This window comes from Ochotona princeps, chromosome 2 (assembly GCF_030435755.1).
Source record: "Ochotona princeps isolate mOchPri1 chromosome 2, mOchPri1.hap1, whole genome shotgun sequence".
Taxonomy (NCBI): Eukaryota; Metazoa; Chordata; class Mammalia; order Lagomorpha; family Ochotonidae; genus Ochotona; species Ochotona princeps.
Window position 1 is genome coordinate 105856853 of NC_080833.1, and position 15908 is coordinate 105872760.

Sequence of the window (15908 nt, forward strand, 5' to 3'; positions counted from 1 at the left end):
TGGTGGGGGGAGCCTGCCACCCAGTCCCCAGCCTGGCCCCACTTACGGAACTGAATGAATTATCAATACTCTCGGTGCTGGAGGAGAGCTCCTGGGAAAGGGCCGGAGGATGAGGGGAGGAAGAGGGAGCAGGGAGGGAGGGGAAGAGAGACAAAGGCAAAGAATTTAGCTCCACCTTGGATCACAACTGCTTCTCTTGTGTAGCTCTACCTTCCTGCTTTAACCAAGGGAAGTCAATCCAGAAATGCCAACTTGCCCAGATTCTTGACACCTGCAGGGCAGTAGGGGGGCAAGCTCAGAATTTGGGGTTCATTAGGTTTGTGGGGACAAGGCAGGCTTCAATCTTTACTTTATTCCATTCTAATCTCTCCTGAAGGAATGTTCCTCCTAGGACAAAAGCCAAAAGCTAGGCCTCGAGTGCCCCGTTCTCTACATCAAACCCTTCTCTGGAGACCCTACAGAAGATGGAATTTGACCAAGGCATGCCTCCTCACTGTCCTGGAACTCTTGTGGTGGTCCTCCAGATTCTTGGAAACCTCAGGAAGGAAGAGGAGTTTGAAGTTCCAGTGACAGCTGTGTTTAACCTCTATATAAGCCTGAGAAGCCTAACCCAATCTTGAAGCTGCCTGCCAAAGTCTAACCCAGACTCAGACTGGACCCTCAGGCTGGACACTCTCATTCCTAGTAAGCCTCCTTAGGATTTCCGTCAGGCTGTTTCACAGGACACTCAATATATTATTATTACTATTTACCTAAGTTGAGAAGTTGGTTTCTGGCTAAGTTTCATCTGAGAAAGCCGATTCGCTGGCAGACGAGCAGGACTTATCTAAACGTCACCCTATTTCTTCTTGTTATCCTTGGGCAGCCCACAAGCACAGGGTTCACCCTGGGTGCTGTCTAACCAGGCCCCGTGGGCAGCCTGGGTGCATGTGGCTGCAGGGTGGAGGTTAAGAGACAAAAGTCCTGAGAGGTCCCTGGCATAAGGGCATGTGGTCACCGAGTGAAGCACCTGCTTAATTCAGCTGCACAATTTTAAGTTTGTTTTAGCTTAAGGTCCTGCAGGCAGGTGTTTCCTTGAGGAATCTGGGGAGAGGGCTCTCTGAGGGAGAAGCTACTTCAGGAACCATTCCCCCTAAAATAACTCTTCCACTTTGGGCAGAAGAGGGAGGGGGAGTTAAGGCAGTGAGGACATAGTAGAGTCTATTATAATTTAGCAGCTTAATGTCTGCACATGGGCTGGTTAAAGACATCACAGCAGGCAGGATGCTGGCATCAAGAGCAACTCTCCAGCTGTTGCTCTTCAAGATAGGTCCTGTTGGACTCATTAACAGCCTTGGGGGAGGGGAGGTGGATCCTGACCTGGTCCTCTCCTCCTACTCCCCCAGCTTGAGTCACTCACACTGAGTCAGTTCCAGGGAGTAAAGCTGAGGCCAGAGAGTTGACATCACTCGGGCTGGGGCCAGAAAGCCCACTAGGGCTTCCAGGTCACTGACAGGCAGCTGATTTCTCTGTGTAAAGGTTGCGGTCCTGAAGTGACCAAGCTGATCTAGGAGTGTCGTGACACTGGGAGCAGGAGTGGCAGAGAAATCAGTAATCCCTGCACCCTGACCCTGAGCCAAAACAGTTCCCTTTGGTTACAAATGATAGAACAGTTCCCTAACCAGGCTGACAGAAACGGCTTTGAAAAAGGGTTTGGCTGTGGAGAACTTGGCACCAGAGCCTTCTGAAGGTGGTGGAAGAGTGTGAAGGAGTCTTCGGGAAGAGCTGCTGGAGACTTTGTGAGGTCTGGGCGGAGAGCTATGTAGGCAGGCAGGAGGATGGGACCAGCAGCCTGGGCCTTTCTTGGAGCTCCTCCACCGCTCCATTGGTGGCAGGAGCTCAGGACCTCTAAGGAGAGGGGGAGCCTGGGAGCAGGCTTCCGCTGGGCCCTAGAAACTTGTGGGCTTTGCTTTAAGTGAGGCTCATTTTTTCTGCTCCTGAGCAGGAGACTTTTCAGCAGTCACGAGTGGAATGGTTCCCTAGATGCTGAGGTTTCCATGTTACCTCAGTTCCTAGAGGGAAAAGACAGCGATTTGTCCACTGTCCTTTACTGCCTTTCGCACATGTTGTGCCTTGTACAAGCTCAATATTTGCCAAGTAAATGAATGCTGTGTGAGAAGGGAATTGGAAGAGGAGGAAAACCAAGTGTCTGGGTATGTGAGGGCACAAAGGTTTCAATAGACATATCCTCAACATGCCAAGGGGGGCTGGGAGAAACCCTTGTGCCGTAGACCCTAAAGTTTAGAAAGCTAGTGCTCCGCATGCATCTATTTCTGTTCTTTCTCTCAGCCAGGGTGGGTTTGGGCATCTGATTTCGCCAGCATCAGATAACCAGGAATGCCTGAGGCCATGGTGTCTCCTTCCTTTCCAGCAGTGACTTGAGATAAGGAGGCCAGCTGGGAAGAAGGGCAGCTGGAGAACCTACCCTGGTGTCACCCATAATCCCACCTGGGAGCAAGGTTGGATGCAAGGAAGAGGGACAAGGCACCAGGGACCAGGACAGAGTAAGAAAAACTCTAAGGTCTTGGCTTTTCTGGTCCTAGGATGAGGACCACAAAACAGACACAACAAAGGCCCACCTGGCCAGGGGCACTGAGGAATCCCTTCTAGCTGTGCACATTCTGACTGCTATCGACTTGACCCCAAGATGAGGCAGCACTCTAACTCTTCCGGACTTCAGATCCAGCAGTATCTGGATGACTTTTCTCACTCTGCAACAACCTCCCTTCTTGGTCCTAGGCTCTGCTGCCAAGCTCAAACAGAAAATGAAAACGGTTTGTTTTAATTCCGAAAAAAGCTCAGCTTTTGCCTAAGCTTGGATGTGGAAGAATGGATGGCCACGGCCTGAGCTGTTCTTTCCCCAGGGACCTCTGCCAGCTGGGAACATGAGGAAGTAGAAGCCAAGAAATTAGCAAGCCCAGCTGAATGCTGCCCAGCAGCAGCTGTGGGTCCAGGGCATGGCCTAGCGCCTTCACTGCTGGTTGAGAAGCTGTAGGCCGACCATCTAGCCTCGCCCAGCCTCCATTTCATCATTGATGAAATAATACCTGTCTCTTACGTCTGTTGTGAAGATGAAATGTCAACTACCTGGTACAATGCTGGCACATACTAAGTGCTTAATAACTGTTAGTATTTCACTTACTCATGATTAAATTAGAACAATAAAATATAAAATCGGAGAGACTGTAGTCTCCCCTGGTCATGCTGACCTCTCTCTACTTGAAAGAAACAACACTGTACCAAAAACGTGGGTGTGTTATGTGCCTGGCACAGGCAGACAGATGCCAGGACCACAGTTATACACATTCTCTAGCAATGCAAATTCTTCACTCTCCCCCTTTTTTTTTTTTTCCCTAGGCTGGGCTGGCAGCCAGGATGGGAGGTTGGCCAATGGTGAGTCAGAGGGAAGGACTGGGACACCATTGTCTGGGTGGGACACCAGGTCACTGAACTTGGCCATCCACTGGGTGGCTTTCCCTGCCATCTGTCCAGATGTGGAGTGGAAGGTGAGTCCAGCCTAGTGAAGTGGCCATCTCCTCCCTGCTCTGTATTCTTGGCTGGCTACTTTCTAATACTGTAGTAGCCTCTTCTGCAAGTCTTTAGGCCCTTGATTTACTCCAGGCACCAAACTGACTGGACGCCAAGACAGCTTCTCTCGTTCTTTTGTGTGTTTCCCAAATGACAGGGAAAAGACACCAGGGAGGCACACTGGCCCCCTCGGGGATAGGGAAGAAACCTCACCAGGTCCAGGAAAAAGGCAGGCTCTTCGGGGAGTAGGGGATAGGGAGTATGAGGAGGAGTGGTCAGGAGAACGAAGCTGATATTCTTTTTTAGCATTCTTCTCCACCAGCACACACAGGACCACAGCCCCTTTGTCCTTCCCCATAGTTGCTGTTCTGAGAGGCTCTGGAGCCACCCTGGGGCTCAGTCAGGGTCCTCAGTCAGCAGTTAGTGCAAGGCCAGTACAGTTTAGCAAAAACAACTTGGGATACAGGGGTATCAGCCTTGCCACTGGTTACATGACCCGTGACAAGTCACTTTATCTCTCGGGGCCTCAGTTCTTCCTCTGTAAAATGACACAGTTGGAATACATGAATTCTAAAGGTCTTTTTCCATTCTAACATTCCATGCTTTTATCAGTGAAAATGAGACAGAGGGAAGTACAGAAAGCACACAGGGACCCTAGGTAAGGAAGACACTGTTTCCATGCAGCCCTCTGCCACCTTGCCTCGTTGTCCCTGCCCAGGATTTTACCTCGTCCTCATTCTCCACTTTAGGGTTGCTGGCTGTTCGTTTCAGATTGTTGCTGAGGCTTATGCTGGCGGTGGCATCTGACTTAGAGCGCTGGTGAGTCCTTTTGGAGGGAGACAGCCCTGTGTCAGGGGCTGGGCTCAGGGAGGGCAGCTCCCTCTTCCGGTGAGCTGGCTTCAGCTCGTCTGAGAGGATCAGCTTCCGCAGCTTGGTCCCACGGGAGTGTCGCTGAGTGGAAATGTGCATGTCTGAAGAGTAGGCCCCAAGCAACAGGGCACACTGCAGAGAAAAGTTGATGCTCTGCCGGCATCTGTGGACAATGTAGGGCTTAATGGCGTCGCCTACATCCTCATCCATGTGGATGTACATGTTAAGCAACTGGGGCAGGTAGAAGTCCACGTCCTCATTGCGAAAGCAGAAGAGCCGGTTGCCGATGTAGGCTTGAACTCCAGGCTCCTTGGAGTTATACAGGTATGAAATGGCCATGGAGATGTCAAACAGTTTTGACTCAAACAGCCTCAGCAGCCAGGACTGTTTGGCCGAGTTGTTCTGTCGCCGTCTTCTTGCTCCTTTGGCTGTGCCTGAGGCCACAGTGGCCCCAAGCTCCTCTTCCTCTTCCCTGATCTGGGTAGGTGGATCATCTAGGCAACGGATCTCGGTGTCCACACCATCCCCATTGACCAATTGCTGCGGGATGTCTCTGCCAGAGACCGTCACACCTCCATGCAAAAGCTTGACTTTCTCCAGTACCTCTTGGCAGGCCTTCTGGGCCACCTCAGGGTCAATCACTGAAAGTTCCCCGACCCCCTCTGTGATGACGCTTAGCAAGGAGCCCCCATTACTCCCTGGTGGGCCAGCAGTAGGCTCAGAAGTTGGCTTCAGGGGGGCGGGCTCCACTATCGTGTCTCCCATGGCCACAGCCAGACTTCGAGCTTCCAAGCTACAGGAGGAAGGAAGGAGAGGGAGACACATACACACACTGGTTAGTGGCACCATCCTCAAGTCTTCCATTTGCCATGAAACTTTCCCAGGCACCTCTTCTTTTGTCTTCCTGGACTCTTTTTGGAATCAGATGAGCAGTCAGCTCCTCCCAGGAGGCTCTGCCTCACTGCCTCCACCTGTCATCACTGCATTATTCACACTTCCTCGGCCTAGCCTCTGTTCTGAACAAAGCATACTTCACATACATGTGTCACATTTACAGGTTTACAAATCCTTCAGGTAGATTGGGGAGCAATTCAAGTCTCATTCCTTTGCCCCTAACCCTTCAAATACGTTTTTATTCTCTTGTTCTACCTGTGTCCCCACTTAAATGCCTCCCCATCATCTTTTCCTCTGAGCTGTATTTCCTACGAATACAGCACTCCATACACAGGCCCTACATGTCACCTTTATTTAGTATTAATGCTTTGATGCATTTTTCCAGTTACAGCCCTGTGTATCTAGTTTTCTAGATCCCTTTTTACATTCTCTTATACTCAAAGCTCCCAGGGAACAAGGACCAGCATATACCATGCTGGGTTTCATTCAGAGGAAAGGAGCTTTGAGACAATCACCACCCACCTTATGGAAGCCGTGGCATTTCTGTGCTGGTCTAACTTCATGACTGCATAGGAAGAACAAAGGAAAGAGAGCAGCAAACTGCCTGGGGTTCAAAATCTTTATTTACTTTTATGAGATGTACAAACTTACACAAGTCATGCTACCTTCTGGGTTTCAGTTTCCTCAACCATAAACTAGGGGCAGGAGGGGGTTTAAATCTTATTGCTGCTGTGTGGAATAAGTAACTTCATGTGTGAAAAAGGATCCAGCGTAATCCCTGGCACATAGCAGTATTCAGTAAATGCTGGTTAATCTATAAACACCTAAAAGGTTAGTAAACAGTGTGTGGGTACACTTGTGTGAGCATGTACACACATATTTATAAGGGAAGTGAATTAGTGTTACACTCACGAAAGAAATCTCTCTTTCTCACCCCAATACTACTTTTCATACTATTACACACACCAACTCCAACAACTAGAGAGACTCTGAGAAGACAAAAGGTAATCAGACTGAGATTCATGGGTCTAGAAATTCCAAAGCATAGAGAGCAACGAGAATTAAATAATTCAGGACCCTCTCTGGAGGCACTCTTGGAAGGGAATTCAACACTGCCAACAAAAGCCACCACCCTCCAAGAGTGACCCTTCAGAGCCCTACCAAATCCAGATCAGGAGAACCAGTGAAGCACAGAGAGAAATTCCATCAGCTCCAGAAACTGGCTATAGCCAATAAACCCAGAGGCTTCTCCAGCAAAGACGACTGCGCCTAAACACACTGGAATGTAGGTGACTTCCAAAGATCCCTGATGTTTCTTTGGTCCTGGTGACCCTGGACACACATACTTTGGATAAGTGGAAGAAACAGATTCAGTATACAGGGTCTCTAGTCACCCCGGGAGACCCTGTGTCATACTGCCACCCCTCCACAGCCTCTACCTGCTTCTCTGAAATGTTAGATGTCAAGGTTACTCTCATTCACCTAATGCCATTGCAATCCAGTTTCCTAACTCCCTGTAGTCACCGCTAAAATTATTTGGGAAGACAGAAAGGGAACCTTTCTGTTCTCAGAAATTTGAGATCATCATTTAAGATTTAAAAAAAAAAAGCTACTTTATCTTTCACCCATCTCTCACAAGCAAGAAATTTATACACAAATTTAATTTCCCTATGTGATGGTCTCTTGGTATGAGAAAGAAGGTGGCAACTCTTTCACTATGCTGCCTTCCAAAATCAGGCAGGACCTTTTGAGCAGTGAAACCAGCGTGGCTGCCTGTGTGGGTCTGCCACTGCTCACAACAATGGGTTGCAGGGGAAAAATGACACTCTAATACCCTGCTGCCATGCCTTTATAAGGGAGCTTGTCAGAGGGTCACTGGAAATCAGCTGGGCCCAGTACCTTTCAGGTCCGTGTAGATTAGGTTTGTTCGTTGGCCTCAAGCACCCTATATAAACAAACCTTTTTCTCAGTCTCCCTATTCCTGGGACAGCCTTCCCTTTTCCTATCCTCCAGAGATTTCCAAGTCACTAATAGCTTCTCAAAGACCACATCTCAAAGCTTTTAAGTACTGTCCCATATACAGCATCTTAAACCTGACTAGTTCAGTCAATTCTTGCCCCAATTAATTCTAACTGGTATACCAGGGTTCTTGTTGGTATATCAGGAATGCAGGTAAGGATTCCATTATCTCTTTAATCCCACAGGCAAAATAAAAACTCTGGGCTCAGTTAGGAACCCCATAGCACAGTATCCAGAAGACTGCCTGCTCTGGCAGCCGATACTCCCCAGGCAGCCAGGAGTCAAGAGCTGTGGGAGAAACAATGCACCTTTCGTGTAGGAGTAGCCCTGCCCTGAGAAGCCATCAGACTGAACCGCCTGTCTCTCCAGGGATTGCTGGCATCTAAGGCTAGTCACAGGGAGAAGGCAGTATGGAAAGGACAGGCTGGACTGCTTTTGGCAATTTAGGCAGAAAGAACTAGGGAGGAAATTCTCTAGAACTGAAGTCCAGGAGGGTCCCAACTCATTCAGGTTCACATGCAAGGAACACAGACCTTTGGATAGTCAGTGCTCTGAAGAAAGTGAAAGATCTAGAAAGCAGAAGAGAACAAAGTTCAGTAGTGACTGCCTTTACCCAGATAAGCCAGAAGAATAAGAAAAAGGTGAGAGAAGAAAACCCAAATCTTTAGTATCAAGTGACTCTGATGGCCCTCAAGGACGCTCAGACAACTTGGGCTCCATACTGGAATTCTAAACTCTCCTTGCGGAGAGCCTGGAGGGGAAACCAAGGGGCCTCCCCTACCCCTCAGCCTAGCTGCTGGCTCCCAGCAAAAGGAGATAAGAGTAGGGTGAGTGCTGACCACTGGGCAGGCGCCACAGCTCTGAGCTGGGTCAATTAGTCAAGTCTGAACATTTGAGGTTATAATAGGTCAGTGTGAACAGCAGGAGCTAGAAAGCTCACAGAGGGCACACATGTGTAAGTGTATACACACATACATGCGTTCTGTGTGACTGAGCAGTTAAGTGTTTGTACAGCGGGCCCAGTGCGATATGGGTGCTGGTCCTAATCCCGGCAGCCCTCTGCCCATCCAGCTCCCCTGCTTGTGGCCTGGGAAAGAAGTCGAAGACAGCCCAAAGCCTTGGGACCCTGCACCCGCGTGGGAGACCTGGAAGAGGTTCCTGGCTCCTGGCTTCAGATTGGCTCAGCTCCAGCCGTTGCTGTCAATTGGGAAATGAATCATCGGGTGGAGGATCTTCCTCTCTGTCTCTCCTCCTCTCTGTATATCCGTCTTTCAATAAGGTAAGTAAATCTTTAAAAAAAATTAAAAATCTTTTTTTAAAAATTAAAAAAAAAGTGTTTGTACAGCAATCTGGTGGGAGGGGATGTTGTTGCTTAACTTGGCTTCCCATGTCTTCTTAGTAACCAAAATTCTAGGTGAACATCTTTCCACGGGCATCCAAAGGGACTAATGGATTGACCTCTGCTAGGAGAGGAAGGCAAACAGTCCCAAACCAACCCCCCTCACCCAGGTTGTCACCATTCCCTCCAAATCTTTTTCCACAGACTAAAAAAACAGGATTGATTCAGACAAATCTGGATATTTCTATATGTTCCCGTATTCTCACAGAATGGCCTTAAGGATATCTGTACAATCCTCTGCCTCTAAGCAGGCAGGTATGCTCAATTTTCTCCTCCTTTTAAAGAACACTTGGAGATGGCATGAAAGGTGAGGAGAAAAAAGGACAGAGGAGCCAAAATCTTCGATCTGTTAAGGGGTTATTTAAGAGGGACTGTTAAAGTTAATGGAAAACAGAAGTTACAATATATTTAAAATTACACAGGTACCATGTAGAAAGAAAATTTAAGATGTAACTAAACAGGAGGTATAAATCCTCAATAGCTACAAATCTTCTGTAACAATAACTCAAGATATAGAGGCGCTGGCTAGGCACAGTGGGTTAAGTCATCACTGGTGATGTCACTATGCCAGTTTGAGTCCTCAATTGGCTTCCTATTAATGCCCCCCAGTAAGGCAGAAGATAATCCAAATACTTGGGCTCCTGCCACCCAGATGGGAGACCATGACAGAGTTCCTGGCTCTTGGCTTCAGCTTGGCCCACTCTTGGATGTTGTAGAAATTTGGGAAGTGAACTAAGGGTTGAAGAAACCTCTCTCTCTGCTTTTCAAAATTAATAAAGGCATAAACATTTTATGTAAACTTATTCCCTCAAAGTTTATTTCTTCAGTTACCTCAGAACCCTGGAGGTTAGATCTGAGGGAATAAGAATGAATGGAAAAAAAAAAAGGAATGAATGGAAAAGGGACTATATTGGTTTTCATTATTGAAAGGCTATTGGGTTTCATTATTGAAAGCCAATCGGTTTTCAGTACCACTGAAATTGGTACTAAGTGCATGCATTTTTTAATAATATTAAATTTTTTTATTTGAGAGACATAGAACATGTGAAAGACCCTCCTTAAGCCCACAGAGGCAGGGATTGGTCTGGGGCCAAAGCCAGGAGTCAGGAACTCAACCCAGGACTCCCATGTAGGTCACAGGAATTCAGTTACTTGAGCCACCATCAGTTCTTCCCAGGGAGTTGGAGTTGGAGCTGAACCGGGTCTGGAACTCAAGTACCTCAGTGTGGGATATGGGCATTTTATTTATTTAGTTTTTAAGATTTATTTTTATTGGGCCCGGCGGCGTGGCCTAGCGCCTAAAGTCCTCGCCTTGAACGCGCCGGGATCCCATATGGGCGCTGATTCTAATACCGGCAGCCCTGCTTCCCGTCCAGCTCCCTGCTTGTGGCCTGGGAAAGCAGTCGAAGACGGCCCAAAGCTTTGGGACCCTGCACCAGCGTGGGAGACGTGGAAGAGGTTCCTGGTTCCTGGCTTCGGATCGGCACAGAACCAGCCCGTTGCGGCTCACTTAGGGAGTGAATCATCAGACGGAAAATCTACCTCTCTGTATATCTGACTTTGTAAAAAACAAAACAAACAAACAAAAAAAGATTTATTTTTATTACAAAGTCAGATATATAGAGAAAAGGAGAGACATCCGTCCAATGATTCACTCCCCAGTGGCTGCAACAGCCAGTGCTGCGCCAATCCAAAGCCAGGAGCCAGGAACTTCCTCCAGGTCTCCCACACGGGTGTACAGGGTCCCAAAGTTTTGGGCCATCCTCGACTGCTTTCCCAGGCCACAAGCAGGGAGCTGGATGGGAAGTGGAGCTGCCGGGATTAGAACCGGCACCCATATGGGATCCCGGTGTGTTCAAGGCGAGGACTTTAGCTGCTAGGCCACCAAGTTGGACCCAGGATATGGGCATTTTAACCACTAAGCTAAATGCCCTTCCTGAGTGATTTTTTAAAAGGGGTTGCTTTTCATAAGGGACTTCATATCACCCTCAGTTGCTGCTTCTGTTAACTGAGTTCCTTTTTTTCCTTTTACAGATATATCTTTACTGGAAACACAGATTACAAAGAGCACAGAAAGATCTTCCATCCACTGATTCACTCCCCTAAACAGTTACCATGGCTAGAGCTGAGCTGATCTGATGCCAGGAGCCAGCAGCTTCCTCCTGGTCTCCCACATGGGTGCAGGATCCCAAGGATTTTGGCCTCTGTGCTTTCCCAGGCCACAAGCAGGGAGCTGGATGGGAAGTGGAGAAGCTGGGACATGAACCAGTGACCAAATGGAATGTCAGCACCTTCAGTCAAGCACTAGTCTGCTGAGCTGCCGCACCAGCCCCAGTTCCTCATGTTTTTAAGGTCTAACTTATTTTTTTTTTCTTAAGAGAGAAAAACGGGGCCTGTTGTGGTGAATCAATTGGCTAATCCTCCCCTTGCAACTGCCATGATCCCACATGGGTACCAGTTTGTATACCAGCTGCTCCATTTCCCATCCAGCTCCCTGCTTACAGCTGGAAATGCAGTGGAGGATGAACCAAAGCCCTGGGATCTTACACTCACGTGGGAGACCTGGAGGAAGCTCCTGGCTTTGGATGGGCTCAGCTCCGGCTGTTGTGGCCACTTGAGGAGTGAACCAGCGAATGGAAGATCTGCCTGTTTCTCCTTCTTTCTGTAAATCTGATCTGCCTTTCTGACAAAAATAAATCTATAAAGAGACAAAGAAATGGAGGAAAGAGGGATGCGACAGGAGTGAGAGAGACAAAGGGAAATCTTCCATGTGCTAGTTCATTTTCCAAATGCCTGCAACAGCCAGATCTGGGCCAGGCTGAAGTCAGCAGCCAGGAACTCTATCACGGCTTTCCACGTGGGTGGCAGGGGCTCAAATGCTTGGGCCATTGCCTGCTGCCTCCCAGGTACAATGGCAGGGAGCTGGATTGCAAGTGTAGTTACTGGGACTTGAACTAGTACTTTGAGAGAGGATACTGATAGCACAAGCAGTGGCTCAACTCCTTAAGTCACAGAGCCAGCCCCTCAAAACTTTGGGTTTCCATCTTTCTTTCCCCTCTTATCTCAATGATAAAATTGAGTACTGAGTACCTCTCTCTCCTTGTAGAAACTGAGGGCTGTGTAGTCAAGCTGGCCCAGGCTTCCCAAGGCCTGAGAGGGTGTTGGCATGAGGGCAGAGGGCATTTCAAGCTACCAGGGGGAGGGGAGGGAGAACAGTGGTCTCTACGTAGTAAGTCAATATTGAATCAGGTTGAGGACTCCGTGTAGGGCTATAAAGCTGGTATAAGCAGATTCCAGCCAGACAGCCCAAGCCAGCTCTGAGAGCCCCTGAAGAAACAGATAGCAAAGAGAGTAACCTGTACGTTCACCTCTCCCTCTTCACTGTTCCTCCCTGCTGCTGATTCCAAAGATGCCTGGACTAGGCCCTCTCTTGTCCCCATGCATTATTGAAGGGAACCTCCCAAACCTCTTCCCAATGTCAATCTGCTGCTCTGTATGGTGTCCAAAACACACCGCTCTTATGCAGTGGGAACTCAGCTCTGCAAAAGAAACAAAACAGGGAATCTAGGGAAACTATAACTGCTGGTTGCAGGTGCTCACAAGGATTAAGGCATCTCCTAAACATGGGGGGAGGGTGTGTTATGAAACTGTCCTAGCTAATGAGAAGGGAAAGATGGGATGAGCAGAACAAGATGGCCTAACTACTCCTAAACAGGCTTGGAGTTGGGAAATGAATGGAATTTCAGACGCCCTCTGCACTATCCCTCGTGAAGAAAAGGATGTGCCAGCCAGGGCAACAGCTGCTTCCTTAGCCCCAGTGTGCTCCGCACTCCCTCTTCCAGCCATCTTCCGCAAAGGACTTTTTCACAAACACACTTTCCATGCAAAGAATATAGAGTGATGGATCACATATGGGACGAACAGCAGAGGGGGGCGCGGCTATTGAACGGGGGTGGGGAAGCAAGGCAGGGGAAAAGAGGCACAGCTGGATCATCCCAACCCGTAAACTGACTGACACCCCTAGTTCTACCTTAGATCTAGCAGAAAAGTTAATTCCAAGGAAACTTTTTAGGACAACTCATCACTAATAATAAATACCTTTTAGTCAAGGAACCAGCATGCTTAGTAAACAAAGAAATTTATTCTATCCCTACCCTCCTCCAACCCGGTCCTGACATGTCAATAAAAACTGCACTGATGCCTCTAGAGTGGGCCAAAAAGATGGGGGACATCACACGCTGAACCCCGGAGTCCCCACGCTGAATATACAAGCTCTTTCCATTGTCTCATGTCCCTTTTCCCAGCCACCTCCCCAACTCACCACGGACCAGCCTGAGCTCTTAGGAAATCAACCCAAACTATTCCAGCAAACCACAGACAGTAAACTGAATCCTCCGGGATCATGGATAGAGGTGAAAAAAAAAAAAAAAAAAAAGAAACCAAACCAAAACCAAACAAAACCAAAAAAAACCATCAACAACCTTCTGGAGTTGCTTGAGCACAAGCCCGCAACATTTTTCACAGCCCCACACAGTTCCCCTGCCGGCCCTCCTCGGCATCTTCCTGAACAGTCCATCAAGTGTAACCTGATAGGGACGTCTTCAAAACTTCCTGTCTTTTAGAAACACCCTCCAGGCCAGAAAAAAAAAAAGGCCTGAGACAGCTGCTGCCCCCTTCCCTCCTCCCTATATAGTTTCTTAGTTCAAGGTTGAACTGATCCTGAAATCAGGGCTCTGTGGCGGTGGTGTGACAGAAAACCCATAAAAAACCACCATGTGTCACAAGCATCAGGGAAACCCACGCAACTCCAGAGCAAGTGTCAAAGTTGGAAATCCTGAACGGGAAGCGGCTTGGTCAGATCTTCTGTATCTCCTACCAGGACAAACTTGCACAGGGCTGGGGTGAGGAGGGGCTCAGGAGAAGCGGGAGAAAGTTCCAGAGATCACAAAACACCCCCAAGAGGAGGAGGATGGGGAGTAAGGACGGAGGAGGAGGGCCCGAGAGCCTCTGAGAAGAGGGGAGCCAGGAGCTGGGTGGGTGGGTGACGGTGAGGTAATGGAATCCGAAGCAGAGGAAGGAGGGAGACCCAGCGTTGAGGGTGCACAGGCCTCGGGCACGCGAGGCAAAACAGGCAGAGGGGCAAAGCTTTGGGGCAGGGGCCCAGACCCTGCAGGCCGAACCAGCATGGACAAGATGGGAGGCGTCTAAAGTGAAAGGATTAACGATTTTAAAAAAAGAAACAGTCAATTCGGGACGAAGGCAACGGGTAAGAGCGAGGTTGGGGAGGGGGGAATCCCCGGGATAGAGGGGAGGAGCTAAGCAGCAGAGGAAGCCAAACAAAAACAAAAACAAAAACAAAAAAATCGGAGGAAGACCCCAGACCCGAGAACTCGGGGTGCAGTTGCCACGGCGGGGGGGGCAGTTTGGTGGTCGAACTCAGGCTGAAGGAGGCTGTGCCAGACGCTGCGGGACAGAGGGACCCCTCCCGACCGGGCAAAGGTGACTCATGGGGGAGGAGCGGCTTACCTCCGGGGGACCCCCGCGGAGGGGGTGCGGGCGGTCGGGGTCGGACTGCCGACACCGCCGCCTCAGCAGCAGCGGCTGCTCCCGGGCTCCATTGGCCGCTGCGCTTCCCTGACAGCGGCCGCGGCGGCTGCACCAGGCCCCGGCTGCGGGGCTGTCCGCGGCGCCGCCTGAGGGGGCCTTCACGCGGCCTCAAGTCGAACCGTTCCACACACCTCTTCTTCTTCCCTCAGCATAACCAAGAGTATCCTCCCTTCCCCACCCTTTCTACCCCTAAAAAAAAAAAAAAAAAAAACTGAAAGAAAAAAAAAAAAGCCAGAGTCTTCTTCCTGGGATTCGCTGTACTGCTCAAGGCCCCACAGCTCGGAGTAATCTAAGGAGTCGAGTGAGCTGCCCCAGCGATGCCTGTTCAGAAATAGAAAAGGGGGCGTGGAAGAGCGACTTGGAAGCCGGGGAGGGAGGAGCTTACGGACGGGAGGCGGGCCCAACCCTTGGGGGCGGGACTAAGAGAAGGCTTGGCGAGATTGAGGAAGCCGAGGGAAGTGACATTTGCAGGATTCAGTGGTGGGGTGGGTGGGCAGGCGGATGTGAGTGTCCCGGCAGGATAACTAGTGACACATGGCGTCCTTCCATCTTGCACATCCTGTGTAAATAAGTCCTCTGAGTTCGCCGCCGAGTGACCGTCGTTGCCCTCTGTGGCTTTTCCCCTTGTCCCCCTACCTGCCCCACGGGACTGCCTTAGGAGATGAGGCCGTGGGACGGACGCTGGAGGCCCAGAAGGAAAAGGAGGAAAGAGAGAGGCCGGTCGGGAAAGACAGTTACCCTCAGCACCCTTTTCCGACTCATCTTTAAGAACGAAGCCGAGATGACGCCCCTTGCGGCTATGGGGACACGGTGCTGTCCGGCCGCGCCAGTCTTCCCCCGCCCGTTGGCTGCCGGACTCGAGGCCCCGGTTCTGCCTTCCGAGGTCACCACCTGCCGGGAAAGGCCTTTGACCTCTGGCATTCAGAAGCTGAGCCCTCCGGGGAGGGGCTCGACAGGCCCAGATTGGGAGAGGTGAGTGAAATGAGAAGCATGTAGGGGTCCTAATTCCTGCTTCTAAACCAAACCATGGAGGACTAACCAAATAAAAACAGGTCCTGTGGATGGGCCTCCAGTGCTGGCTTTGTGTATCTGTCCCTTTGCCCTGTTGATTGAGAGCCTCACAGATCTGTGTCCCAACACCTTTCCTAGAGTTTTACTTCACAGTCAACAGCCTTTGGTTTGACTTGATAGTGTGTACCATGAGTTTTTTCAGGTCTTGGACCACACTTTTGCTGCCATTTATAAGCTGTTTGATTTGGGATGAATGAAGTGATCTCTTTTTAAAAAACATTTACTTATTTTTATTTGAAAGAGTTTTACAGAGGAGAAAGAGAAGGTTCACTCCTCAAATGGCAGCAATGGCTGGAGTTGAGCTGATCCGAAACCAAGATCAAAGAGCTTCTTCCAGGTCTCTCACGTGGGTGCAGGAGCCCAGAGACCTGGGCCGCCCTCCACTGCTTTCCCCGGCCATATGCAGGGAGATAAATGGGAAGTGGAGCAGCCAGGACATGAACTGCTGCCCCTATGGGATGCCTGTAACACAGGTTGGAGA

The 15908-nt window shown here is 49.6% G+C and overlaps 1 protein-coding gene across 5 annotated transcripts in view; it reads right to left on the minus strand.

The window, feature by feature from the left end:
* Positions 1 to 15225, minus strand: part of PI4KB (phosphatidylinositol 4-kinase beta) — a 33279-nt gene extending 18054 nt beyond the window's left edge. For 2 of the 5 annotated variants that reach the window (XM_004588886.4, XM_036494503.2), the window contains exons 1-3: positions 14276 to 14526; positions 4294 to 5230; positions 47 to 91 (exon numbers count right to left, since the gene is read on the minus strand). In XM_004588886.4, coding sequence (XP_004588943.2) covers positions 47 to 91; positions 4294 to 5202 — 954 coding nt within the window. In that variant the 5' untranslated portion in view covers positions 5203 to 5230; positions 14276 to 14526. Of the gene's footprint in view, positions 1 to 46; positions 92 to 4293; positions 5231 to 14275; positions 14527 to 15094 lie in introns of those variants that run through there. The other 3 variants (XM_004588887.3, XM_058660256.1, XM_058660255.1) reach the window with 2 other exon arrangements.
* Positions 15226 to 15908: the final 683 nt, after the last annotated feature.